Source organism: Chelmon rostratus, chromosome 1 (assembly GCF_017976325.1).
Source record: "Chelmon rostratus isolate fCheRos1 chromosome 1, fCheRos1.pri, whole genome shotgun sequence".
Classification (NCBI taxonomy): Eukaryota; Metazoa; Chordata; class Actinopteri; order Chaetodontiformes; family Chaetodontidae; genus Chelmon; species Chelmon rostratus.
The window spans coordinates 4,900,863-4,927,474 of record NC_055658.1 but is presented as its reverse complement, the minus strand read 5'-3'; the positions used below and the strand labels follow the sequence as shown (position 1 = coordinate 4,927,474).

At 41.8% G+C, this 26,612-nt stretch overlaps 1 protein-coding gene across 1 annotated transcript in view; it reads left to right on the top strand.

Annotated features, from left to right (window-relative positions):
* si:ch211-186j3.6 (neural-cadherin) overlaps positions 1–26,612 on the top strand; it is a 294,654-nt gene that overhangs the window by 160,637 nt on the left and 107,405 nt on the right. The window contains exons 21-25 of the mRNA XM_041938705.1: positions 652–1,095; positions 1,279–1,609; positions 2,723–2,816; positions 11,845–12,029; positions 21,857–22,086. Coding sequence (XP_041794639.1) covers positions 652–1,095; positions 1,279–1,609; positions 2,723–2,816; positions 11,845–12,029; positions 21,857–22,086 — 1,284 coding nt within the window. The remainder of the gene's footprint in view (positions 1–651; positions 1,096–1,278; positions 1,610–2,722; positions 2,817–11,844; positions 12,030–21,856; positions 22,087–26,612) is intronic.

The window sequence follows — 26,612 nt, the reverse complement described above, 5'->3', positions numbered from 1 at the left end:
ATAGAAAAAATTAGTCATTTATTTTTCTTTAGTGCTCATAAATCCCATAAAAACCAACCAGTCAGCTCATCCATCAAAAGCCAAACCAAGCCGAGAATTCAAGGTGAAGAGAAAAGCTAGTCAAACAGAAGGTGTCATATGTCAGTTACAGACACAAACAGTTCCACGAGGCAATGTTTCATATTGGTGGCAGCGAGAGGTGACTGTTGGAAAAACCCCAGAAATTCTACAAGCTGATATAAAAACCAGCTGCACCCAAATGTTGATGGTGTGATACTGCTTTGTAGCCACGGGTGTCAAAGAACAAAAATATTTGATAACACAGGGCTTATCACTTTAGATAAGTTGTTTTTCTTTTCTATTTCAGTTGCTTTTAGTGGAAAATTCCAACCGTTGACTCTGCACAACATCAGAAATCTTATATTAAATTATATTAAAATTTTTGTCATTAATGTACTTAATTACATTAATGTACTTAATTACAATTAAGTACAATCACAATTACTGAAGGATGCCTTGGAGACATGGTAGCCCACCCAGGCTTAATTTTGGCTGATAATATATGGCTGATAAGATGGACGTGTTAAGGTTTAAACTCTGCCTATGCTGCACTTGTATGACATGTGAGACTATATGTGGTTTCTGCTTCAGGTTGAAGACCTGGACTTCTCCAGCCTTCTGCATTGCGTGGTGGAAGTGGAGGACTACAACGACCATGCACCTGTCTTCATCCCACACTTCCTGTCTCTTGCCCCACTACCTGAGGACATCACCGTGGGAACCAGTGTGGCACGCTTGGTGGCCAGTGACTCTGATTCAGGCCAGAACCGTGATATCACCTATAGTCTGTCAGAGGACTCAGATCCCGAAGAGCTGTTCACCATTGACCAGTCCGGTGTACTTTCCGTGGCCCGGCCTCTGGATCGGGAGGGGATACCGCAGCATCAGTTGGTTGTCATAGCAACCGATCATGGGGTTCCGCCTCTAACAGGCAGTGCCACAGTCCAGCTGCCTCTGTTGGATGTAAACGATAATGGACCAGAGTTTGAGGCGGCATACTCCCCAATAGTCTTTGAGAATGTGGCCGGACCACAGGTATGCTTGATCTTGAAACGTTTGATCTGAAGTTAACATGCACCATACTGGTATAATGCTATGATTTGGTGAAAAGAAGGAAGTTAGGAAGAAGCAAAGGAGAATTATATTTCATTGGTTGTCTGGCTGAGAAAATTCAACCTGAGCAAGCCACAACCCCTAATGCTCTCCCTCCTTGTTTAGGTAGTGAGGTTGAACCAAACGTCGACCCTCCTTCGAGCTGTGGACCAGGACTCGCCAGAGAATGGCCCACCCTTCCACTTCACTGTCCCCTCTGAGTATCGCCACAGCAATGATTTCTACCTCCAAGACAACCAAAACGGCACGGCGACACTAACAGCTCTAAGGACATTCGACCGTGAGCGCCAGAAAGAGTTCCTCATTCCGATTATCATGAGCGACAGTGGCCGTCCAGCTAAAACAGTGACCAGCACCCTGACAGTGACCATTGGTGACCAAAATGATCACGCGCATGTGGCGGGAGAGAAGAAAATTTTCATTAATAGTCACCGAGGTGAGTGGGTCATCACTGCTTTTCATGTGTAGTGTTCAAAGACACAGAAAGCAATTATTAAGGTTCTAAATCTCTGAACTATATGTGTGCATGTGTCTAACAAATGAAAATTGTTTTCTTCATCTCAGTCACATTTTGAACTTTGCTTTTAAAAGGTAGTTTTCTGCCTCTGAAGGTCAAACTCAAACTCGGTGTGCAGCAATTAATACACACAGCTGCATAACTTTTTATTCTGTTTTTCACCTCTGCCTCAAGTCACTCGCTGTCACCACATTATCACTGTCACAGTTGTTCCCATGGTGCTGTTGTAAGGGTCACAAAGGCAAAGCTCGATTTGACATGCAATTACTGACAGCCATTGTCTTTTTTCTTCTTCATGTAGAAGCACGCGTGCAAGTCTTGTATAACGCTAACAAGCAAAATACAGAGAGTATCTGAGCACAGATATGTGAACCTCAGATTTTGGCATGAAAATCCTGCACATCAGTTTGTCAGGACTGTAACAGATTCAACACACATTGCTTTGTTGGTCAGTTGAGTCAGATATTATTTATAGATTTTTTTCAGTTCAATGCCATCCAGTTTTTGCCGTTGAAAGCTGTGAATGCTATCTTTTTTTTTCTTCTTTTTCATTTCTATCAAACTTTTTCCTTAGTTTCTGGCAAAGACAAACAATAGGCTAAAATTCGCCATGTTAAGGTCTGTCTTTAAATTTTGAAGGGCACCCTGAGAATAATTCCCACATGGTTCAGAGAGTGAGGAGTTGAAGGAAAGAGAGTGAAACTAACAACAGTTCTCTCTACATGATTATAATCATTGTGCGTTCTTACAATATTTTTTGCCATTCTTGTTCTTCTCCCTATGCCAACCACCTACAAAATTGTTCTGCTGCTGAATAAAACCAGAAAAATGTACATTTGAACCTTTAATTTGTTTTCATATACATTTTCATCATCATGGTTGATGCAGTTTGTCTGTGTTTGAGATGTATGCATTGCCATGATTTTCAAGACTCCTTTCCTGAATACTTGTAAGCAATATCTTATATGCATCCAGTTAGTGATAATTTAAAACAATTAACTGATCCAGTATACTGATGTTTCCTTTCATCAGGCCGTATGCCAACTACGGTGCTTGGGAAGGTCTACTCTCCTGACCCTGATGACTGGGACAACAAGACATATGTCTTTGAAGGACACGTGCCAAGGTAAATAATGTGACCCTTCATGAATCATTCTTGCTAAATTCTTCACATTTTAAACCAACAACACACGGAAAAGAAGGCTACACTATGCAAGATTTGTAAATGCAAAATGACTACTATTTTATCAGCCTAAAACACAGACTTGGGCAAAGGCCATCTACACACATGGGTAGACTAAAATTGCCATAATTATCCAAATTTATTTGATATATCAGTTTTGTCTCACCAGAACTGTCATAAACAATCTCAAGCGAGTGCCAATATGGCTGGGCATCTGCTCGTTCCAAGAGATGTCTAATATCCTGCCATAGTTAAATCGTATGATTTTTTAATAAATGAAATACCCCCATAAGCCAGATGAATTATGGTTTGTCAGTGAAGCAAAGTGTGTATTCTGTCATGGATTTCAGTAGAACCAACAACAACAGTCAAGTTGTATATTTTCTCTTGAAATTGAAGTTGTTTTTGCTCATTTTCACCCAGCACAGTGGTGAAAACTTGGAGCACAGTGATAGAAGTCAATTAAATACTTTGTTTGTACTCATGAAGGATCATGCTCAGCCAAAAGCCATATCCAAACACATTATCCAAAAGCCATTATTAACATCTCAGGTATCTATGTATGTCAGACAGCCTGGAATCTGTGATGCTGATTGATAGATGGTGGACCTGTTCTACCTGGAGTGATCTACTATGTGTCTAGAAAACCTGATTGGGATCAGTGTGTTAGACATTGCCTCATGCCCTGATTTACATCCCCCCATCTAATGATGCGGCACACTGTGTCTACATCATGTGTTTTGCTGTTGTGATTGATTTAGAAATTTAAAATAATGTGAAGCAATGACACACCTGAGCAACTATCTCTCAGGAAGCGGGAGGCCAGATGTTTGTTGCACTATGATCAACTCATGAAGTCCCTTAAGCTTAATATAATTCAAACTGTTGCCTTTTTTTGCTGTTTGCTGACTTTTGTGCTGTATCACAAGATAGTTTTACTCAGTTTTATTATGCATAGACTTTCAATTTCAATTCAATGATAGCAGGCCTGATCTCTTGTTGGCAGTGTGGTAAGCAATCAACTGCCAAGCTGCCACCTTGATGCAATGATAAAGCTACAACCTCATTAAATCGGCCTAATAATTCTGTAGTGTGTTCTTGAATTAAAGTTGAAGCATTTTTCTGGCTGCAGCAAACTGGCGCCAGCCCTATAAATGCAAAAGACTGTCCCTGACTTACCGATTGAGTGAGCGAGTGAGTTACACCACTCGCTGGTTTGGGGGTCAGAGTTTCCCTGCTGGCTGTTGCTCTTTTAAAGTGAATAGGCCTAATGGTAATTATGTACCATACCTCCAAATATATAGTTGCAGCCAAGTCAAGTCAAAATGCACATAAACGTCTATCCAAATTCAGTTCAAAGTGTTTCAAGTCAATTGTAGGTAATTCAACTCAAATTGAATTTGAAATAATTCAGTTTAAGTTCCACACTAGCTTTAACTCAAATGCAGTCCCAGAGAAATCTAGTCAGGTTACACATTAGCTTTAACTCAATGATGTGTCAAAGGAGATCAAATAGACTTAAACAATCAATTAATTACGGTGACAATATTAAGTTGAGCACTGATTATATTGAATTAAGCGTTTAAATGTTCGGCCTATCCCAAGCAGGCCCATACCTTTACTCGTGAGGTCGTCACAGGTGGCTTTCAGAGAACAGGCCAACACCAGGAACAAAAGGAAAAACCAAGAGCCAATAGCAGACAGAGTAACTAACATTCTGTTTTATATAGGCTTCGGCTTCTAAGGCTATCCCTACTGAGATGAAAGTGCAGCAGGACATGCTTCATGCCCCACTGTGTCTGTCTGGTACCCACAAGTTTAAACTTTTACACTCGTACACTTACACTCACTTCACATGAAACAATAACCAGTCCATACTTCTTTAATACATCACAGCACAATGGTGTATCAAAGTACATCAGTGAGTGCAGGTGGCACAGAAGCACTACAACACCTGTTATTGCCAAGAGGGAATGAGACTGGGGGGAGACCCCCCCCCCATCCTGTCCAATTTTCCTCCTCAGTTTGATGCCTAATTTCTTAACTCCCTCCCCTCCTTCCCTGGTTCTTCCTTCTTTGCTAATGTCTCTGCGGTTTCCTGCTATTGGATGTGGAGGTTCTCGTCTATTTCAGTAAAAGCCCTCCTGGAGACTTACCTCTGCCAAATGTGATGATGAGCAGGTTTTTCAGTTTCACACACACACACACACACAGACATGCGGTCCCAAAAATCACATACAGTCACATTCCAGCACCCCACAAGACCTCATCCATCTTCTTAACTGAGCTGAACTCAAATTGCCAAACTTTTCTGTCTTCTTCCTCAAAGTCAAAGTTCAACTTTTATAGAGGACTAGGTGTAACGTGAGGCATTAACAATTCATGACAGCTCTCATCTCTTGGTGTTTCACATCTAAGTTGAGTTCAGAACACGTTGTCTTATCACTGCTGTACTGGCTTCTCACAAAACTGAGCCTATTGTAGCTGATTCTGGTTTATATCGTCTCATTTCAGTGCATCACAGCAACCAGAATTGCTGTGGCTCACAGTTCATGTTTACTTTAGCTATTCAATTTCTGGTGGTTTGGGTCAAGAGGTTGTATTGTAGTTGTAGCTACCGTGTTGTGAAATATGTATTTTGATTTTGCAAATAAATGCATCTTGTAGGATAGTTTTACTGCAAGTCTCCTACTCTGACTGGAACAGAAGTGGTAAATAATGTGGGCAGTTGACATAAATGTCAATAGAAGCAGGCTTCAGCAAACCGGAAAGCACCAAGTGGGAAAGTGTTGGTATTTTTACTAGAGATGTAAAACTGTCTTTCAGTGAAACCTGGACTTACAGTAAGTTCAAGACCTAAGATGTGATTCTTAAGCATTTGGAAGATGACAAAACTTTTCTTTTTAATTTTTAGTTCAGCTTTTAACACCCTTCAGCCTTATCTTTTGGATTCAATGTTGCATTTGAAACAGATGAGTGTCTTTTCTTGTTAAATGGTACCTCTCTCTTCTGACAGATTGTATCCGGCATCTAAAGTTGAAAAGCTAATAGTGCAGGTGTCCCTCTGGGTTGTGTGAGCTCCCCAGTGCTCTTCGCATTGTACACAAATGAGCTTGTGAGCATAAACTCTGATAATTATATGCTTAAATTATCTGACGACACAGCTATCCTTAGTTGATTTCACAGGGACAATGAGACATTATCCTTTTACTCTAAGAAAGAGGATTTTGTACATTTTGAATGTAGAGAAAATTGAAGAGATGGTAGAGAGTATGTGACGCTGAAGTTAGAGAGGGACCCAGGAGCAGAAACGGAGAAGGTGTAACAAAGGTTTATTGCAAAACGCAAAGGCAAAAAGGGGGAAGGGTGCGTGAGATCCAAACAACGAAAAGAGGCTTCTGAGAGTGCTGGGCTGTGTGGGCACGGGAGGCACTGGAAGAAAACAGAGGAGAGGCACAAATTACTACACACGAGCAGTTCACTGGAAAAGTAGTCTTAAATGTTTACCACGAGAGAAAACTTGAAGCCACTGGTACCACGGAAGGTAGTAGTATACTCTGGCGTCGAGGAGCGTCACCGCAGGGTCTAAGTAGCCGACTTGATTCGGAAGTGAATCCAGGTGCGTCCAATCACTCCTCGACGCCGCAGGGGGGGAGGGGAGCCTCAGAAACAAAGTAAGGTTAGCGCACACAGTCACGAACACAGGAAGTGGAATGTCACAATAAAAGCACCGGAAGACCAACCACCACAGAGTAGTAGGTGACGAAAGCTGGGTGATTATCCACAACACCCCCAATAATCACGTGTGCTCTTACCAGTGTCTCGGTGTCCATACATGTTTACCTGGGAAGCACATGGTGACAGCCTATGCTTCAGTCTACAGCAGAACTTGTGCTTTCTCAGCACACTCCTCAGACAGTACGGGGTTGAGCAGAAATGTATATATCTGATCTACCTGGCAGTCTTGGAGAGCCTAATCAGGTATGGGATATAACCTCTCAGTGCAGTTAAAATCTAGGCTTGTCTGTCTTGTTAAGACCACCATGAAGGTCATAGGGAAGAAAGAACACAGGTCCCTTTAATCTATACACAGGCAGTCTATGCTCAGAGGGAACATTTACAGAGAACACTGGCTGATCCATCCCATGTCCTCCACTCTGACTACGAGCTTTCATCCTCTGGCAGACGATACAGAGTACTCAGGTGGCGACTCAATGGTTTAAAAAAAAAAAAAAAACCTCCTCTGTGCTTTCATCCACTAACATCTTAACCCCCCTGTTATGTTGTGGGTCAAATTGACCCATTTTTAAAGTAAGAAAAATGTAACAATATTTTTTTGGTATGAAACTTCTGCTTGGCTTAATTAGTGCAATCAGCGTATAAAATGAAAATGGCTCGCAACCCCCCCTGCATGTTTATACAGTACTACATCGATACTGTTTGGGTCAATTTGACCTGCCAGTCAAAGTGGGCAAAGCAGGGGAGAGGATGAGGAGAAGCAGCAGAAGTAAACAGATGACAGCTCTGGAGGCTCTGAAGCTCATCTTTGATCATTGATCATGACAGTGAAATAGAGGAGGATGTGTCTGAAGATGAAGACCATCGTGAGGTCACTTCTGAGTCTGATGATTTTGATTATGAATCAAATGAGGAAACTGCTGGTCATATTCCTCCAAACAAGACATTCCAATTCAAAAAATGGTGCAATACAGTGGTCTTCATCACCAAATATACGTCAGGCGAACCTGTCTGCAGGAAACATAATAAAGACAGTGCCAGGGCCCACTAAGATGGCAGTGACTCATGTGACAGACGTCAAGTCAGCTTTTGAGCTGGTCATGTCCAACTCAATACAGAAAGTCATTCTATTCTGTAAGTCCAAGGATGAATCAGTGCTGTCAGACGGGAGAGAGACAAGCTGGCAGCTATTAGGACAGTGTGGGACAAGTGGGTAGAGAAAGTTCCACTACTCTGTAACCCAGGCCCTAATGTTACAGTGGATGAAAGGTCAGTGGCATTCAGAGGTCGCTGCGCATTTAGGAAATATATGCCTTCCAAAGCAGCTCAATACGGCATGAAAAGCTGGGCAGCATGTGGTGCAAACAGCAGCTATGCATTGAACATGCAGGTTTACACTAGCTCCACTAATTTGTTCATTTGTGGTTCAAAAACAAGTCCTCATGACTCATTTGTCTTGATTTTTAAGTCAATTTGACCCTGAACATAAGAGGTGTCTTGTGTTAATGTGTCATGTAAAACTTTTGTATTTTATATGTTTGTCCAATGTACATTAAAAAAGCTTTAACATGCATTTCTTATGAAAAACGAGTGAGTTAACCTCATTGAACCACAATCTGTGAGAGGTAAAGAACACCATTGCACTAAATACTGATTGAAATGGTTAGTAACAGAGTTAATAATGAGATATAAACAATGTTTATTGGAATTTTTTTGTTGTTGTATACTAGTATGTGGTTGACATATGTCACATGTCTACGTACTGTGGATGTAAAATGTACAATATTTGTTAAATGCTGCGACACTGAGCCCAAGAAAAAATTCCCGAAGGGGACAATTAAGATTATCATATTGCATCACACATAATCTATACAACGCAGCATATTTTGTAAAATGTATTAATGTGGCCCTCGTCTTTACAAGTGCTTTGTTATTTGATTTGCCTAGGTTCTGCCTTGGATTTCCTTTGTAATTAAACTTGAATGAGCTCATTTGCTGTACAAGGGGAGCATGGAGACAAGGACCAAGTGAAATTGCTTCCTCGCATGTCTGTGTTCCTATTAGTGGGTCTCATTTTCCCCTTTTCCTCGCTCTCCCACATGCATCGTCTCAGCTCGCTTTTTATTATTGTCCCAGAGGGCAATTGGTTTACAGCAGAAAAAAGAGTGAACACTAAAAGACAGAATAAACGCTGAGTAAATATGTGGCTGAAGGGAGTGAAATGATATGAAAGAGTGTTTGTATTGGTCAGTCCTCATCGATGACATTTGGAACAAGTCCTGCAGGCAACCGGACAGGGAAAGGGTGTTGAATATTACTCGTTCATTGAGCCTTATACAGACACATCTCATTCTATTATACATATCACAGTTGATACAAATTAGCACAATAAAAATCTATTTTTTCGTGAAATGTTACATGATACATATTTATGTGTAAAGTATTTCTGTTTTCAGTAACCTTGTCGCCCATTGATTCGAAGGATGCAGGCATATTTTAATGGAATAAAGCCCATCAAAATCTGGTCTTTTCCTCACTGTTCACCAGCTCTGATGCTGCGTATCATTAGCAAAGAGCAGTGGACAAAACATTCAAGTAGCAGCTTGTCATTGCAGCTGGTGCTAACCATCACTTTTGCCAGTTAAAATGACAAATGTCTCTGGTGGCAGATCGTAACAGCTATCACTAATTAATGTCCGTTCAATGAGTAACTTCATAACAAGCCAAAAGTAAGTGTGTCTGTTGTCTGGTTGAAGTGCTCTCTGCAATCTGCTGTCTGCGCTCAGCCAAACGCTGTTCCTTAGAGAAGCGCTCGGCTCTAAACACCACTGTACCAGCATGAGTCACCTGAACAGTGTTTCTATAGCTTTAGACAGAGTAATATGTCATCTAGTGGATCATATCATGTAAATTTCAGGAGTCTGAATCTCCCAGTTTAGCTTTGATTCCCATTATATAAATAATCTGAGCTCATAAACTTAATATGTTTTAACTAGGACCCAAAGTATTTGGATTAAGTAACTTGTGAGAAGCCACAGTTATTTTAGTGTGTCATATATATATATATATATATATATATATATATATATATATATATATATATATATATATACATCCATCCATCCATCCATTATCTATACACCACTGAATCCTTTGCAGGGTCACAGGGGGGCTGGAGCCTATCCCAGCCGTCTCTTGGGCGAAGGCAGGGGACACCCTGGGCAGGTCGCCAGCCTACCACAGGGCTACATATACAGACAAACAACCACGCACAATTTCATACCTACGGACAATTTAGAGTTATCAATTAACCTCAGCATGTTTTTGGACTGTGGGAGGAAGCCGGAGAACCCACGCTGCACAGGGAGAACATGCAAACTCCACACAGAAAGACCCCAGGCAGGATCGAACTGGGGATCTTCTAGCTGTGAGCCACCGTGCAGCCCTATATATATATACGGAATAAAAATGTAAATATCTGATCAGACTTGATATCTGCATGTATCCAATATTAAAGGAAAAGAAAAGATAATGACAGCTGTTTTATGTCCAATGCCGGCATTTCTTTGAATTTTCACTTACAATATATGAGCATGTCAATGGCAGAATGGTTAAAGTTAGGGACAGACTGTCAGGCCGGGACTCAGAACAGGACTCAGACACAGAGATGTTACTCACAGATGTTTATTCAGGCAACCAAGTAACCTCTTCGCTAGGTGTCAAACAAATAGGCTATGAGACTTATTCTATAAAGGCTATCGCTATCACGTATATAATTAAACAAGAAAACAGAAAACGCTCTAAATGAGGCTAATAAACAATTCTCATTAACTACGAATGAAGAAAACAAAATCGCTCCTGAAGGAGGAAAAACACTACGGCTATGAATTGTAAAAAAAAGACGCTCCCGAAGGAGGAACAAGGCTTACAAGAAATAACGCTGTGGCAATGGCACTGGCGATGGCAATGGGCAAAAGAGGGCACGGGTGAGTCGACCTTCGGACAAAGACACACTGGCACAAGACAAGGGAGACGCAGACTATTTAACACATGGAGGGTAATCAGGAACAGGTGGAGACAACAGGTGATCGGGGCAGACACACGGGACACATGAGGAAGGGCAAGTGCTCTGAAACGAGAGGAGAGTTAGGCCTTCAAAATAAAACAGGAAATGACAAGACAAAAACCCCAAAACGAGACAGACCTCACCACGGTGTGACACAGACTGTGATTAAGGCAAATCAGATGTGGTTGAAGGTTTTATACAACATTCACTGTCTCTAGATGTCGCCCTGGAGTACAGGGTCTCAAACCAAAACAAATGGGCATGTTGGCCACACCTGCCCCATCCAGAAACAGCTGTTATGAAACAGTAATTTTACCTTGCGGATCGTCATGAAACACACTTCATTTAAACAAACAAAATAAAACTCACCAAGCCATCTCAGTGTTTCAACTGTTCCAACAATCACAGCTCTGGTTTGATCAAATAAGACTCTGGTGAAAATATCCTGGTTTACACGCTGTTTCTCTTCACTGTAAACTAGTAATGTATTCAGCTTGGGCATATTTTTTCTATCCGCTGAATAAACTAAATCCATGTACCGTAATTATTAGCTTGCAAGCTATTCTGCTAATGCTAGCCATCTAAAACATAAAGAAAATATGGTTTAGATAGCTAAAGTTTGACGGTTTCAGCTGAATGTGAATGCCTCCAGCTGAAGGCTTTGAGCTGCCACCTCACTGTTACAGTGCTGTGAGGGAGGTCACTCTCTTTGTCTCTGTATAAAGGAGAAAGAGCAAACACTTTGACAGGGAGGGAGTCATGTGCACGAACATGCGCGCGCATCTGGCAAGAGCAGAGAAGCTCAGATTAATATACACACAGTGTCGTAATCACCTAATGACTAATCAGTGCCGGACCGGCTGTCAGTAGATTCAGCAGTTTGACCCTCTCATACTCCGAACCATTAGAAAATAGCTCAATCTGGGCTGCGCTGCAATGGCTTTTTTTGCTCAGTTTTGCTCGTTATAAGTCAATACTTCTTAAAAGAAATGTTTTGTCAAAAATGTCTATTTAAGTCTAAACGAATAAATAAATGCTTAAAAGTTCATGCAGTGGTTAGCGACTCATCTTTGTGGGCTCATCAGGTTGCCATTAAAATATAGTCATCTTATTTTTTCTCACTTGTGTGGGTGTCTGTGTGTGTTTTTTTTTTTTTGTCTCCCTCAGTTACTTTATCCTGAACAAGCGAACAGGTTTCCTGATCATCAAGGAGAACGCCCCACCCGGCACCTATCAATTCCAGGTCCGTGTGTCCGATGGAGTTTGGCCAGACGCCGTCTCTACTGTCACCGTGCACGTGAGGGAGCTTCGAGACGAGGCCATCTACAACTCGGGGTCTCTACGCCTGGCAGGTTAGATTGGCACTACAGAGACACACACACACACACACACACACCTGTCTCTGTGTCTGGTCAAGAACGGTCTCTGGTGTCTCATGTCACATCCTCGATCCTCCACTAGCTGTCCACTGGCTTCAGTGGCTGAACTTTGACCCCTTCCTAGGTGATGTTGTGGAGGATTTTGCTGGTTCTGTTTCTGGTGTTCATTTAGTCACTTGTCCAGGGCCCTTGCTGTTTCACAGATATAGTCCAGTTTGTAGATCACATCCGTTGTATGTTATCATGTGACTGAAGTAGATACTTAGCTGTAATTGAGACGGGTGAGTTATCATAACTTCACCTGAAAAAATCCCATCTGATGAGGAAGACCTTAAAGGATAACTTTCGTTTTTTACAACCTGGACCTTATTTCTAGCATTAAATACGACCATTTACTCACCCAGACAACTTTGGTGGCATTTGTGGTCATTTTGAAGAAATCCGTATAATGCGAGGACTCGGGGCATCCATGCGCAGCCTCTATATAACGCATAATCTGCGGCGAAACTCGTTCATATTCCAATATTTTTTTCTGATATGCTGGTGCTATTCCCCTCTGAGCCCGTGGTTGCATGTTATCAACATCCAGCGTCTCTAGACAACTACCTCTGACGTGGATGATGTCATTACCAAACGCCGCGCGCTGCGAGCAGCCAGCCACAACACAGCTAACTCTTGGCCGGCTACGAATACGCAATAACGAACCATAGCTGTGCCAAACTACAGCTTAACCTGTATAAAGGAGAAAACTAGCCGACCGCCGGCTCACAGGCGTTATATAGAGGCTACGCATGGATGCCCCGAGTTCTCGCTTTATACAGATATACGCGCCGCTCCTCTGGGGCTAATTTCCTCAAAACCACTCCAAATGCCACCAAAGTTGTCTGGGTGAGTAAATGGTTGTGTTTAATGCTACAAATAAGGTCCAGGCTGTAAAAAACGAAAGTTATCCTTTAAGTTGTGGCTGAAACCTCAGAAAAACAGAGGACTTCAATGTTTGTTTGTTTGTTTTTTTTTGATGAAATAACAGTTCGACCAAAAAATTATATAGTTATGTGCAGCATATGCATTATAAAACAAATAAGGTTTTGTCAGTCCTTCATTGTGTCCGGTGTGATCACAGTCTGCCTATCCTTTATCAGTGTCGGTACATTTTTTTTCAGCTATGCTTTCAACAGCTCTTGAGTGGATTCAGTAAAGAGCAGATATACACTGGGAGTGCGGTTAATGGCAATGCAGGTACATTTCTGAACATTGCACAGAAGCGTAATAAGAACTCTGAGCTTTTGCCGCTTTAAGATTGTCAGTCCTATTACTCCCACGCTCACAAAAGCCTGTCCATTTCTGGTTTCCAGCTCAGCTTTGGGCTTTTTTTGTGTGCTGCTCCTTTGTATCAGTTTTGTTTTGACATTCAGACGAGTGCTTCGCCCCCTTGATGATGGCCTTCGAAGCACACTCTGACCAGTTTACAGCTGACACAATTAATGGCCTGTGACATTTATGCTACTGCAGCAACATGTAGGACCTATGGCAAGACCAGCTTGTGATTAGCTGCTAAAAATTGAACTTGCCTAAAAATTAGAATTGTCCTCAATTTAGTAATGCAGACAGGGGAGTGTGGTCATTATTTGCAGACTTGTCTCCAGTCATGGAAAATTAATGAGCACTGATTACTGTTTACTCTAGCTGTTTGCAGTGTTTCAAAGGACTGTCACACCCTCAGTTAAAGATGTTTCCTTAGGAAAAGATTACACCCATTATTAATCCCTCTGCCTCGACTCATGGGATCTCTGTTGTCGTTAGTGCACACAGAGAAAAGTCTGTTTCCATTACTTATGCTGGCAAAATAATTAGTCGTGAGGTTTTGCTCAGCAAGCACATTCTCCTCACATGTTGAGCAGCATCCATCATTACCTGATGTACAGCACATCGGCTGTCTGCTCAGAATTGAATTCGCTTTAGAGAAATGGGACATGGCTGAAAGATTTTTATGATTTCAGAGATATTGAAATCGGAACAGAGAGCGGGGCCAGAGGGTGCACTCCAAAGAGGGGAGGAGAGGAAAGAGGGAGGAAGAAGGGAAGGATGGAAGGGAGAGTCGAGCCTCGTATAAGTACATAAAAGGATTTTTTTCCTCATTCTGAAAACAGGGCTGAGGTAAATTAATCAGCACCAATCCCAGAGACGGTATGGTGGAGAACAGCTGGTGCCCATATTTCAGTATTTGTGTGAGGGAAATGAATGCATTCGCAAACTGTAGACTAGCAAATGTGTGTTTAAGATGAATGGTGCAACTCAAAATGAAATAAACTTCTCCCGATTTTGTTATTTGTTTTTGCAATTGAAACTTGTAAAGGTTTTTTCGTGCATTTCATTTAGAATAATAAGGTTAGGTTTGTCAGCAACTTATCTGTGTGTGGGGCAGTCACTTCATTGACGATTTTTAAATGGCTACACTGACATGGAAGGACTATCAGCTGCAGAGGGTATTGATTTAATAGGCCCTAGTTATAACAGAGGGACTTCAGTCGAGAGCCAGAGAGCACTGGTGTCAGCCACTGCTGTGAATACAGTGTTAAAATCACTCACACGCTTTTAACCTGCAGCTCAGCAATGAACAAATTCACTAAACATGTAAGTCTGAGGTTGCAGCATAATGTAATATCAAGGATTAATGACTTTGAGATCATCCCGAGGTGTAGGCAAGCTACCAAAACATTGGTGTGTATGTGCAGAAGATATGTAACAGAAGCCATTTCCAGGATTTTATTTTTCCACGTGGAGCTTTGGCATAAACAGTCTCATTGATTCTCAGTCTCGGGGATTATGAAAATATTCTACTTATAGCATTACTTACACCCTCCTTGACATTCTAAATCCCATTTCAAGAACAAATGTGGATGCAATAAGGACGCACAAAGAAGGCACTAGTTAAATCTGCCTCACTGAGATTAAGGCTCCCTCCCTCTGCCGCTGTTTTTCTCAATATTGATGGGAAGGTAAAAAATGTGATAAACAAAATGTCCTTGAAATGTCCATATACCATTCGCTTAGAGTGAAAAGCATGGTGCACAATTAGAAGCACATGAGTACATAAACTGCATACAGCACACAGGTTGTATTACATGATAAAGGCAGAAAAGGACTTTCTAAACTATTCCCGTCGGGAGATTGTTCACCAGAGTTGTTAACCAAAATAATTTGCTATCTCTCTTTTCACATCTGTCTGCCCTCTGTGGTAAGTGCATTGTGGGATCAATACACAGAAATTGGAAAAAGCAGTTTTCAGCAGCAGGGATTGTATGTGAGATACCTGAAACTCCTTCAGCTGCCTAACTGATCTGACACTTTCTTCATTTCTCATTTCTTGAATCATCATAACAAGGATCAAAACAGTTGCATTTCTCAAAACAAACAGCACCACACAATGGATTAACTTCAAAAACCCAGAGCTTGCTGAAAATCCATAATTTATCTCTCAAGAGGAGATATTTATGTCAATGAACAAGTCCTTCTGCCATGTTGGCAATATGACAATGTATTTTCTGATGTAAACTGTGGCTAAGGTTTTGATGACACTGACTGAGAATGCACAAGGCTGTACATTTTCTGTATTGCATATCCATTTCAAAAGTACAAACGGCACACATTACTGTACTGCATGTGGGAGATTCATTGCAAGAGACAGGACAGGATTCACATTTACACCTTTACTGTTTGTACTATAATTTGTTCACAGACCATATTATTAAAACACAGATAATAAAAAGACAAGACTGTTTGACAACACTTAACGTAGCACAAGGGAAAAAGATACAAAATTAGACATATAAACATAGGAAACACTGCTTTGGCAGAACTGTACATGCAGCACAGTATGTGGAATTACAGTCCAGTCTCTCTATGTGCACCTCCTGACGTTCCTGCGTGTCGGGCCACAGTTTCTCACCCACATCACAACAGATGTCTTCTTTCGCAACACAGTGTGGAAAGAATCTTTTGGAATGACTTATCCAGCCTCTGCAGGCGGCTGCTGTCCTCACATGCTGCATCCACAATGTTATAGAACTGACTGATCAGTGGTTGATCTAACACTTCACACGAGTGAAACTCAAGATTCACCGGAGACCAATCCAGCAATTCAGGACACATTTACGAAAAAAGTCTAATCAAAATGTGTACAAAAAAATACTTGACAGACGGTTTAGCTCTTTTGCATGTAATGCAAGAAGGTTTGTTATGCAATATTATGGTGTGTTTTACGGATAAGACTATTAAAGACATTTAAACCTCTTACTATACACCACAGCGTCAACAAATGTCCCGCATCCAATTTCAGTATTGAATTAAGGCTGCGACCAGTCATTATTTTGATAACCAATCAAAGGGGCATTTTAGTGGTTTTAAACATCAAAGTCAGTTTACTGCTCGTGATGAATACAGCTCAGCCTGTGAAACAGTGATAAAATAACGCTGATCATACCTCTCAAGCCACGGAGGACAAATCTGCCAAGCATAAGCCAATTCTGACCACTAATGGGACTAGAAGACAAATCCCAGTGTTGACTGTTACGTATCTGACAGTGAAAAAAAATCTATTTGATGGATGCCCCCTAAATGACTCTTGAAGAAGTCATTTAGGCTTGAAGAACAAGCATTCATTCATTTAACAGAAAGATGGCATTGCAGCCTAGAGGTGTGGAGGTTGAAAGATTTGTCCATTTACTCGGCAGGGGGAGTAATGAAAGATCTGGATACAGGGAAGAGGTAGGGATGCACCGATTGGAGACTGATATTGAATATCAGTCCAGTCAGGGCAGGAATTTCATTGTCTGCCTCTGTCTGAAAATTGTATGCCCATCAGCCACTGTGGCCCTGCCTGCTCTCTGCCTGCTGTTCTGTGTTTTTCTTTCCCAGGATTTTCCCTTCCTATCTAACTCAAAGGTGAGGGTCGCCTTTGTTAAATTGACCTTTGTTGAAAAGTATTGTGCTTTTTATCAGCAACTGCTTTGATGCACTTATACCAAGTGCGTGCATGCTTCATACAGAACTCCAATGTGGAGGCAACAGGGAATGACACATTCGCAGTTTCTGCAAGATCAATGTAAGTGATGAATCGCTGATATTCATGAGGCAAACAAATGTGTTTGTAATGAAAAGCTAACCCTGTTACCTTGCAGAAATAAATGGGACTGGATATGGAACCTCAGCAGCCTCCCTTCTGAGGTGCTGCTTACTTTTTAGAAAGCGGAAATTCACCATTATGAGGTTTGTTTTATATTAAGTACTTGACAGACTCTCACTCTGGATCCAGCAGCATCTTCTTATCAGTCTACCCAGTGCGGATTCGGTGTGATAGCAAAAAGAGAAATTGACCCCAAAATGCAGACTTGACCACAAAGGACTTGCAATTTTGCAGTTCAATTAATTTATTTACAGAAAGGAAAACCAAACAATGACTTACGGGAGGGTGAGGGTCAACAAACAAAAGCAATGAGTCCGAAAGGCAAACAGGGTCCAGAGGAAAGATGAACTGAGTCCAAATATCACAATACTTTGGGGGCAAGTGGTCAAGGGGCTGAAGGAAGGACTGGGCAGGGAATCTCAGGCAGACGGCCTGGTGACAGGGCGGGGGCAGAGAACCCCAGGCAAATGGCCTGGGGCTGGATAATGGCGGAACAGGAGACCTCAGGCAGACTGCCTGAGGACTGGACATGGACAGAGTAGAACGCCTCAGGCAGACGTAGAGCTGGGCAGCGGCAAGGACGAAGAGCTGGACAGCGGTGTGGCACAGTGTCATCGGGAGCACTTTTCCTTCTTGTGGGGGCCAAAACAGGAACGGGACGTGGCTCGAGGCAAGGAGGCTGTTGGCTAGCCGACTCAAGGCGTGAAGTAGGCAAGAGGCCAGCAGGCATGTGGCTAGCCGCCTCAGGGCCTGGAGTTGACTGGAGGCTAGCAGGCTGGAGGCTAGCTGAATCAGGGGCTGGGGATGACAGTGGCTAGCAGTTCTCATGCCAGGGCCAGAATTGGGGACGCTGGAGGAAATCTGATCCACCAGCCCTGTTTGTTAATCCTCAAAGTCCTTTAGAAAAGGTTCTGAGCCAGGTTAGCTCAAATACCAGGGCTTGGGGAGAAGGACAAGGATGAATGACTTTATGAGTCCCTGATTATTTTTAGCATTAGTAGATCGCCCCAAACAATGACTCACATCGAAAAATGTGGAGGAAACATCAAGGACTTCTTCCACATTGGGGTCTGCTGGGTTCATCTTGTTCAGTTTGTTCTGTTGTATTATTCTTGTCTTCATTTTTTTATCAGACTCTGTTCCCTTTTGTCCTTTTCTGTCTGTGACGGTTAGTGCTGAGAGAGACCCAGGAGCGGAAACGGAGAGGGTTAACAAAGGTTTATTTACAACACGAAAAACACAAGTAGTCACTGGCAGCATGAGATCCAAAAAACATAAACTCAGAGAGGTCCAGAGTGTGCTGGGCTGTGTGGGCATGGGAGGCACTGAAACAAAAAAGAGAGGAGACAAACAATTAATCCAGGAGGAATTATCAAGAGACACGAATGTTAGTTTACCACAAGAGATACGAGGCCAACTGATACCACGGTACCAAGAAGTATACTCTGGCGTCGAGGAGCGTCTCAGCAGAGAATAAATAGGCATCTTGATTCAGGAAGTGAATTCAGGTGCGCCCAATCACTCCTCGACGCAGCGGGGGGAAGGGAGCCTCAGGAAACAATAAATAAAGTTAGCGCCAACCCAACAGAAAACAGGAAGTGGACCTTCACAATAAATGCACAGGAAATACCAAACGCCACACTGTCCCTTTTTCTTTTGGCGGCCCTCAAGCAAAAAGTGATTTTTTTTTTTTATTAATCTCACGGCACTCTAAAGGTGCACACATAAAAAGTCTAAACAATATTGATTTAGACTTTCATAAAACAAGTTCCATAAACACTTCTCAGAATAGCCAAACTGATTCAGTCATTAGTGTTTTGCAGTGTTACTTTTTGTTTAGGTTTTTTTTCAATATTGTTTTTTTTTAATTATTTGTATATCTTTTGCTAGATTTTTGCTGTATATATTTTTTTCTTTCTGCCTTGAAATAGTCCACGGGTTACTTGTCAAGAAAAAGTTTATTTCTTGGATAGCATTCCATGGTGACAGCAATCTTTCAGTGAAGAGACAATAACAGCGATTCCTCTTCTATTTCTCTTTTGTCGAAGCATGTTGTGTTTATTTCCCCTCAAAAATATTTCAAGGTAATGTTCAGGACTTAAGAAGTCTTCAAAGCATTAAAAAAAATATTCAATCTTCAGAAGCACTACAGTGCACAAAGCCAATGATGGTGGTCAGCCTCACTCACAACTGTATACTACTACAAATAGGATATTTAGCCCTGCTTGCGCCTCTTTGTGTGAAATCACAAGCCTACAGGCAGGAGTGCGCCTGTGCACTACTGCCTTCACACCCGACTCCAATGAAGCCTCTGGGAAGGGGAAAAGCAGTAGTGAGTTGTGAGGCTGGATCAAAGCCAGGTGCAAAGGCTGCCACTCTGCGTTAGGAGTTACTACCCTCCCCCCCTCAGCCCCTATCCCTCCTGACTGTCTCTCTGTCTGCCTCTGTCCTTGTTTCTCCCGCTGGACTGACTGATGGGAGCTGACATTAGCCTCGATCCCTCACGCTTTATCTGCTGAGCCCATTCTGAGCCCCATCTTGTCTCTTAATGCCCGAGCTCTGTCTTTCTCTACACACCCACAAACCTAATCACCCTGGCTAACCCTTTATTAGATATGTTTGTGTGTGTGTGTGTGTGTGTGTGTGTGTGTGTGTGTGTTATTGTGTATTTCAATCACTGTGAGAACCAGTTTGAGTTTTCATGTTGATTATGAGATGATTTCAGTGATGTTGGGTAGTTTCTGGAGTCATTTGTTCAAGCCTTCAACACTCACAGGCCAACACATACAATAAAGCCATTTTTGCAATTGCACAAAAAATTGCTGCACCGTACATATTAACACGTGAGTGTTAGTTTAGACTGTCACTGATGCAGGGATTGGAGAAAGGGCAAATAATGGGACCAGGCCCAAAATTAGCTCAATACCCGGGGCTATATTTTTGTCTTATTGTTAACTGTCAGGTTATTAGTCTAAATGCTACACAGTGGCTCTGGCTTGTCTCTGTCTGTCTTCCCACGTGATTAATCTACTTGCAATACATGACATGCGGATGCAAGCAATTGGCACAGTTAGATAGTTGAAGAGAGAAATGTATTCATACTACATTTTTTAAAATAATCAAACGCGGCCGGAGCCTGCGTCTTTGTGCAACAAAACAGGCCAAACCCAACCCATTACCCCGCTTGGACTCGTCTAGCTCAGGCCAGCTAGGAGAGCTACAGGACTGGACACAGATAATTAAACATAAATTGTTTTAGCACGCATGGTTTGAAACTCGTCCTCTCTGTCTTGTTGAAAGTATATCACATTGGATTATATTCTAGCAAGCTGTAGTTTAAAATCGACATTCAAACACTGCTGTACAATGAATGACTGAATGAGTGAGTGAGTGAAAGTGGAGAGCAGTCATGACTGTCAGCACACAGCGAAGCAGACCAGTTCCTACTCCACCCACTCCCTTTCTTTTCTCTCAGATGTGCTGAAAAGTACGGATCGCAACTTTGTGGAGTGACTAAAGCCCAGTGCAACCTCTCCTAGTGAGGGAGCCAGTCTTTTATACGTACAGGCTTTTGATGTGGCTGTTTTTCAGTGCCATGCTCTTCATTATAAAGAATACAGCAATTTCATTAAAGCAACTGTGTGAAGACAATTTATCTTATTCAATCAGCAGAATTGAATTGCATGCACACCCTCCATCTGCACCGGGCTCTTTCCACTTTAAATATTGTAAAGATGCAGTGTACGGAGTGGGGGGAGCATTGCTGGTTTGTCATTCAGTTGGTCAGACCACTGCTGTTGGACATTCATCCCCACATAATATTATTCTAAGATTATTTTGGTGATCTTCTGGCTGTACCTCTAGTGCCACCATGACTACCTTAACTAGCACCACTACTCACACATCTTCAGGGCAGCGTCAGATAAAACACACACATTTATTCTTTTTTTGATAAAAATAATTTGTTGTAGTAATTAATTTGCTTACTCATTCTGAAGCAGCTGGAAGAAGCAGCAAGGGAGCTTCACCCTACCTCACCCTCTACACCCTATCCCTACCCTCCCAGTGACACATATACTTTCAGACTGCGTGGTCGGAGCCATTGCAACTGTTTTCATTAAGTTTGTGTCACATGATTGAAAAATAAATGGTGTAGTTTCCATTGAGTATACACTTGCTTTCCGGCATGAGGGGGAATGGAACTACCAGTGTATTTTTAATGCATTTTACTATATAGTCACTGTGTATGTATGTATTTATGTGTGAGTATGTGGGATCAGACTGTTGTTTTAAACATTCAAGCAGGGAAAGCAAAACTAAACATGCACACAAACACACACACACACACACACACTTATATATGCAGCACTGTTCCAAAATGACCCTCCAAACAAAAGATTTTGTCAGGTAAAGTGAGCCATCTCCTATAATTTATCATCACAGCACACGGAGTGTTATGGACTATTTTTTAGTTTAGCACTTGGATCAGGTTTGAAAGTAATTGGATTCATCCTTGAATGGGGTGGAAATAATGAGGCCACTTCTATGTAGTCTACAATACCAACTTTGTGTGTGTGTGTGTGTGTGTGTGTGCGTGTGTGTGTGTGCGCCTCAGACATCGTAGCAAAGGAGTTCATTGAACTGAGAGGGAAGCGGCGGAGCCGTTACGAGCTGCTGGTGGACTGCCTGTCTGAGATGCTCTCCGTTCCACCTGATGATGTCAACATCTTTAGCCTAATGGATGTGAACGAGCGAATGCTGGACGTCCGCTTTGCCGTGCATGGTGGCCCCTCCTTCCTCCAGCCTGAGAAAATGCACGGGTATCTGGCTGCCCACAAACAAAAGGTAGGTAATTGTTTATGTTCCTTAGCCTTTTAACCATATCCACACTTAAGGTAGACACAATTTCTTCCTGCCAACCTGGTTGCCTTGTGGACTGATCTGTTGGTGACTGTGTTGCCGTCCCAGCAGCTGACTCATTGACAACACAATCCGTTGAATGACGCACACATAATCTACATACATCACATAATCTAGCCGTGATCATGTGTACTACAGTGGCGAAGTCGAACCGCAGAGAAATCCTACATGGAAGAGAGTGAATGTTCCAAAGGAGACTGAACGAGACTCTCACTCTGCTCTCACACTTGCTGGTTGCAGGCAGCAGTTTTGCTTGTGGCAATGTTTTTGCCGAAGCCTGCGTTCAATTCTAACAAATCAAACATGTCAGTCAAAATGTGGGAACTTGTCTGTTTATCATTTACTGGATGCAGGACTGACAGTCACAATTGTACACACAACATCGTGCACAAACCCAACTGCATTGGTAATAAACGTGCTAAGATGGAGCAGTGTGTGTGTGAATGTGTGTGTGTGTGGGTGTGTGCCGAGCATGTTAGAGCTGCAATGTTATTATTAAGCACTCGTACTGGCACTTGGTATCGGCAAGTACACAAATGTAAGTATTTGTGCTCAGTCTGAAAAAAGTGGTATTGGTGCATCATTAATATATACTATATACTGTATATATACACAGATACATTTAACACAAGCTACAGTACATACATATCGTCACTGCCTTGCAAAAAAAAAGAAAACAAAGAAAGGAGACTTGTACTGAGTTTATGGATGATATAAATATATTAGCATATATATTTTCCCAGTTAAGTTCAAGGCCTCAGGACTCAGTTTTGGCACTTTTAGAGATTATGTCATTATAAACTGTGGACACCAATACAGCAGAGGATGTTCAAGGAATCAGGAATCAGGAATCATTTATTGTCATTACACAAGTTTCCAAGTGCAACGAAATCCTGTTCGGTTACAATTGTCCCAGAGGACACAAAAGCACAAAAGACAGTACAAATAATTGACATGGGAAGACAGGGAAGGGTTAACCCAAGTCCTCAGTGGACGAGAAGGTGAAGGTGAATCCCAACGGAACTCCATGGGCATGGATTGGTGCAGGAAGGTACAGGAACCGAGAAGTCCCTGGAAGAGAATAACACTCTTAAATTCCGTAATGAAAGTAATCCATTTATATTATGCATTTCCTGAAGGCTATGGACTCCATTAGAGGCCCACCTGTCACCGAAATGTGGACCAGAATTCTATAGTAAATTGTAATTATACCAGATTGGAGAACAGTCACAGTGCTTGCTGCCATTCTCTGTCAAACATGTTTTAAACAAGTTGGACAGGGGCAACAACAGACTGGGAAAGTTGCGGAAGGCTTCAAAAACACCTGTTTGGAACATTATTCAGGTGAACAGGTTAATTGGTAACAGGTGATAGTATCATAACTGTGTATGAAAGGGGCATCCTCGAAAGGCTCAGCCGTTCACAAGCAAGGAAAGTGTTTGCACATAAGACATTACTACATTGATACCATTGATATGACGTTTCTACCAAATCCAAATCCCTTCAAAACCACCCAGGAGTATTCCCAAACCACCCCATGAGTGTCAGTGGCATATATGGCTCCAGTCATCGCACAAAAACTTTAGAAAGGGCTACAGTTCTGTTGTAGTGACTAACATTAACTGCTTCAACTCAGAAGAGGCTTACCCTTTTTAAGCAACACTGATATACGGGATATATTTTAGTCATGATGGAAGAACCCAGTCTAAGAAGCACAATTAAGAAAATCTAAGAGCAGCAAACCAACAACATCCCACAATTCTAGGAACAGCTCCCAAGGCAGGCAATCAAGGCCTGGTGATGTTGCTCTTTGCATTGAATTTGAAGCTCCTTTAAGTTCTGAGAGACTAAGTGGTACCTCAAGGTATTCTATGTCCTCATTACTGAGTGAAGATAGGTTGAGCTCTGACAGATATGATTTGAGGGCAGTCAGATCAGAAGTAGGTTCAGCTGTGTAGGGATGAGAGTAAAACGATCCAATACTGTGATTTATTTCATCTGGGTCATGGGTAAAAGGTCCTGATGGAGTTTTGATTGCTTTGATCATGGAAAATTATTCATTTTGTTTTAACCTGCCAGCTAGAAGTCTACTTGAACTTTCACTCTGATTGTAATATGTAACTCTTCTATGGTGGATTATGAATTCAGCTTTAGCCTTGAGCAAATAATTTAATTCAGTTTTCAGAGCCAAGAGAGTTGATTGAGTCTGCTCAAATAAAGAGGATTCTCATTTTATAAAGCTTTTAGTTCTTCCCCAAAGTATTTGGGGTGAATATGCCATTGTGCCAATTTATTGTTAAGGATACTTAAGAATACAGAATTCTGGAGTAATATTGAGTAATATTGCGTGCACAACTACGACCAACAAGTAAAGTAAGCGGAAGCAGGAAGTGAGTCTGTAAACTGTGATGGATGTTTCCAACAGACCCTTTGGATGATCATTTTGCTGATCAGCTTTGTTTTCTTGTCCAAATAAGCTGACACCTGACTGCTCGTGTTTCCTGAGCCACCTGATCTATTTTTAATGATGCAAGACCTTGTTCCGGATCATGTGGCCTCCTCAGCCAGACCAGGGCCGAGGTCACAGGTTTAACAAATCATCGATAAAGAAAATATGCTCACTATGGAAACTTGTTGATCAGTCTCTCGGGCAGTAAACAGCCAAAAGACACCACCACCCCAACATCAAACTGTCCATCCAGGTTGTCGGGGGGCCAGCTGTTGAGGGGAAGGTGGTTCTGCTGAGCAAACCTCTTCAGTGGAACATCACCAGTCAAAGTAACAACTTCGAGGGACTCCACTATCCCTTCGTTGGAGCTCCTACAAACAAAAGACAACAGAACAAAGACAACATATGACCTTGCTGGAATAAGCAGGGATGTCCCTGAAAAAGACATCAGTTTCTATGGCAGCATCCAGAAATGTGGCTCCAAAGACTGTATGTACCTTTCAGCACGAATGGTGACTTCACAGATGTGCAAACTGTCCATGCCATGGGCACTAACATACTACCATATATCACAGTTATATTATATATAATATTGAAGAGCCACCTATGCATATGTTAATGAGTGGTTTGCAGTATCTGAAAATAATATATCACTGCAGTGTGGTTATCGCTGGAGCCACAATAGGCAGTATATCAGTCTAGTTAATACAGTAGTTCAGATGAGGGGAAATAAATATGTAGTCAATTCTCGTCTTATGTCTGGCAGGGAAAAAGTGTATTTCTTAATCACTGGGTTCTATTGGCACCATGGGTCAATAATATTCAGAATAGAAAAAAATGTGTTGATTCCACCAGGTGATTCCTGAGTTTGATGAATGTTTGTTGATCTATCTAGATTTATTATCACCTTGGAATTCAAAAGTTTTATCTGACATTTTTGTCAAAATTGAGTTCAGCCTCTTTTTAAGAAGAAGATTGTATTTATTTTCATTGTTAGCCAACTAATACTTGCTTTTTAATACTAGCCTAGCAGTCAATGCTAACACTGAGAGGCAAGCATTAAAGCTGGGGTGGGAAACCCCTGGCTTCTGAGCAGCTAGACCTTTTGATCTGACCTGCCAAGCAATTAATACATTTAAAAAAAAACAACTCAGATATAGAATATAATATCTCTGTTCCCTTCTTTGTCTACTTTTTATGTGATAAAGGAAACTTAAATAATAGGCTAACACTTCCTTCCTGGTGATCCCTTCTGGCCGTATGCTTGTACTTGTAACGGTCAGGGTTAATGCATCACGCACATACCATTGCCTTATTAATAGCATGCATCAAGAAGAGGAAACATAGAAGAGGTCAGTGTCACGCTTTTCAAGAGAAATGGACAAATGATTATTGTTTGGTTGAAGTAAAAGCCAAACCAGTGTGCTCCATTTGTGGAGACCAAACCTTGAGCATCATTACAGCTTTAAACATGCTAAACTGAGCTGCAATGACAAATGTACTTGGATAAAGTCAACGCTGTTTGCTGGAGTTTGAATGCCCAACAAGCAGCTTTCACAAGACCAGACAACGTTATGCAGCCAAGTTTTGTAGTGAGTGAGCTAATGCCAAAGAAGCTAAAACTTCATTCATAGGGAGAATATGTGAAGGAGTGCCTTATTGCTGCTGCGGAGCTGCTAGTACCAGCACCAGTAATATTGTATTAAAATGTCTGTTTGCAGAAGACATAGAAAAATTCTGAAGGACGCTGCAAGAAATTTCCAGTTTTTTTGTCTGGTCTGTGATGAAACAACAGACATAATAAATAAAGCTCAACTAGCCATTTTTGTGCTAAGGATTAGCGCAGGGTTTGATATGAGGGAGGAAGTGCTGTCTTTACAAGCCCTGCATGGCACTACTTAAGGTGAGGATATGTTTGAGCAGGTTATTTTGGTAATGAACTACTTTAAACTACCATTTGAAAGGTTAAGTGGCCTTAAGGTCAAAAGGAATGAGTTGTCTC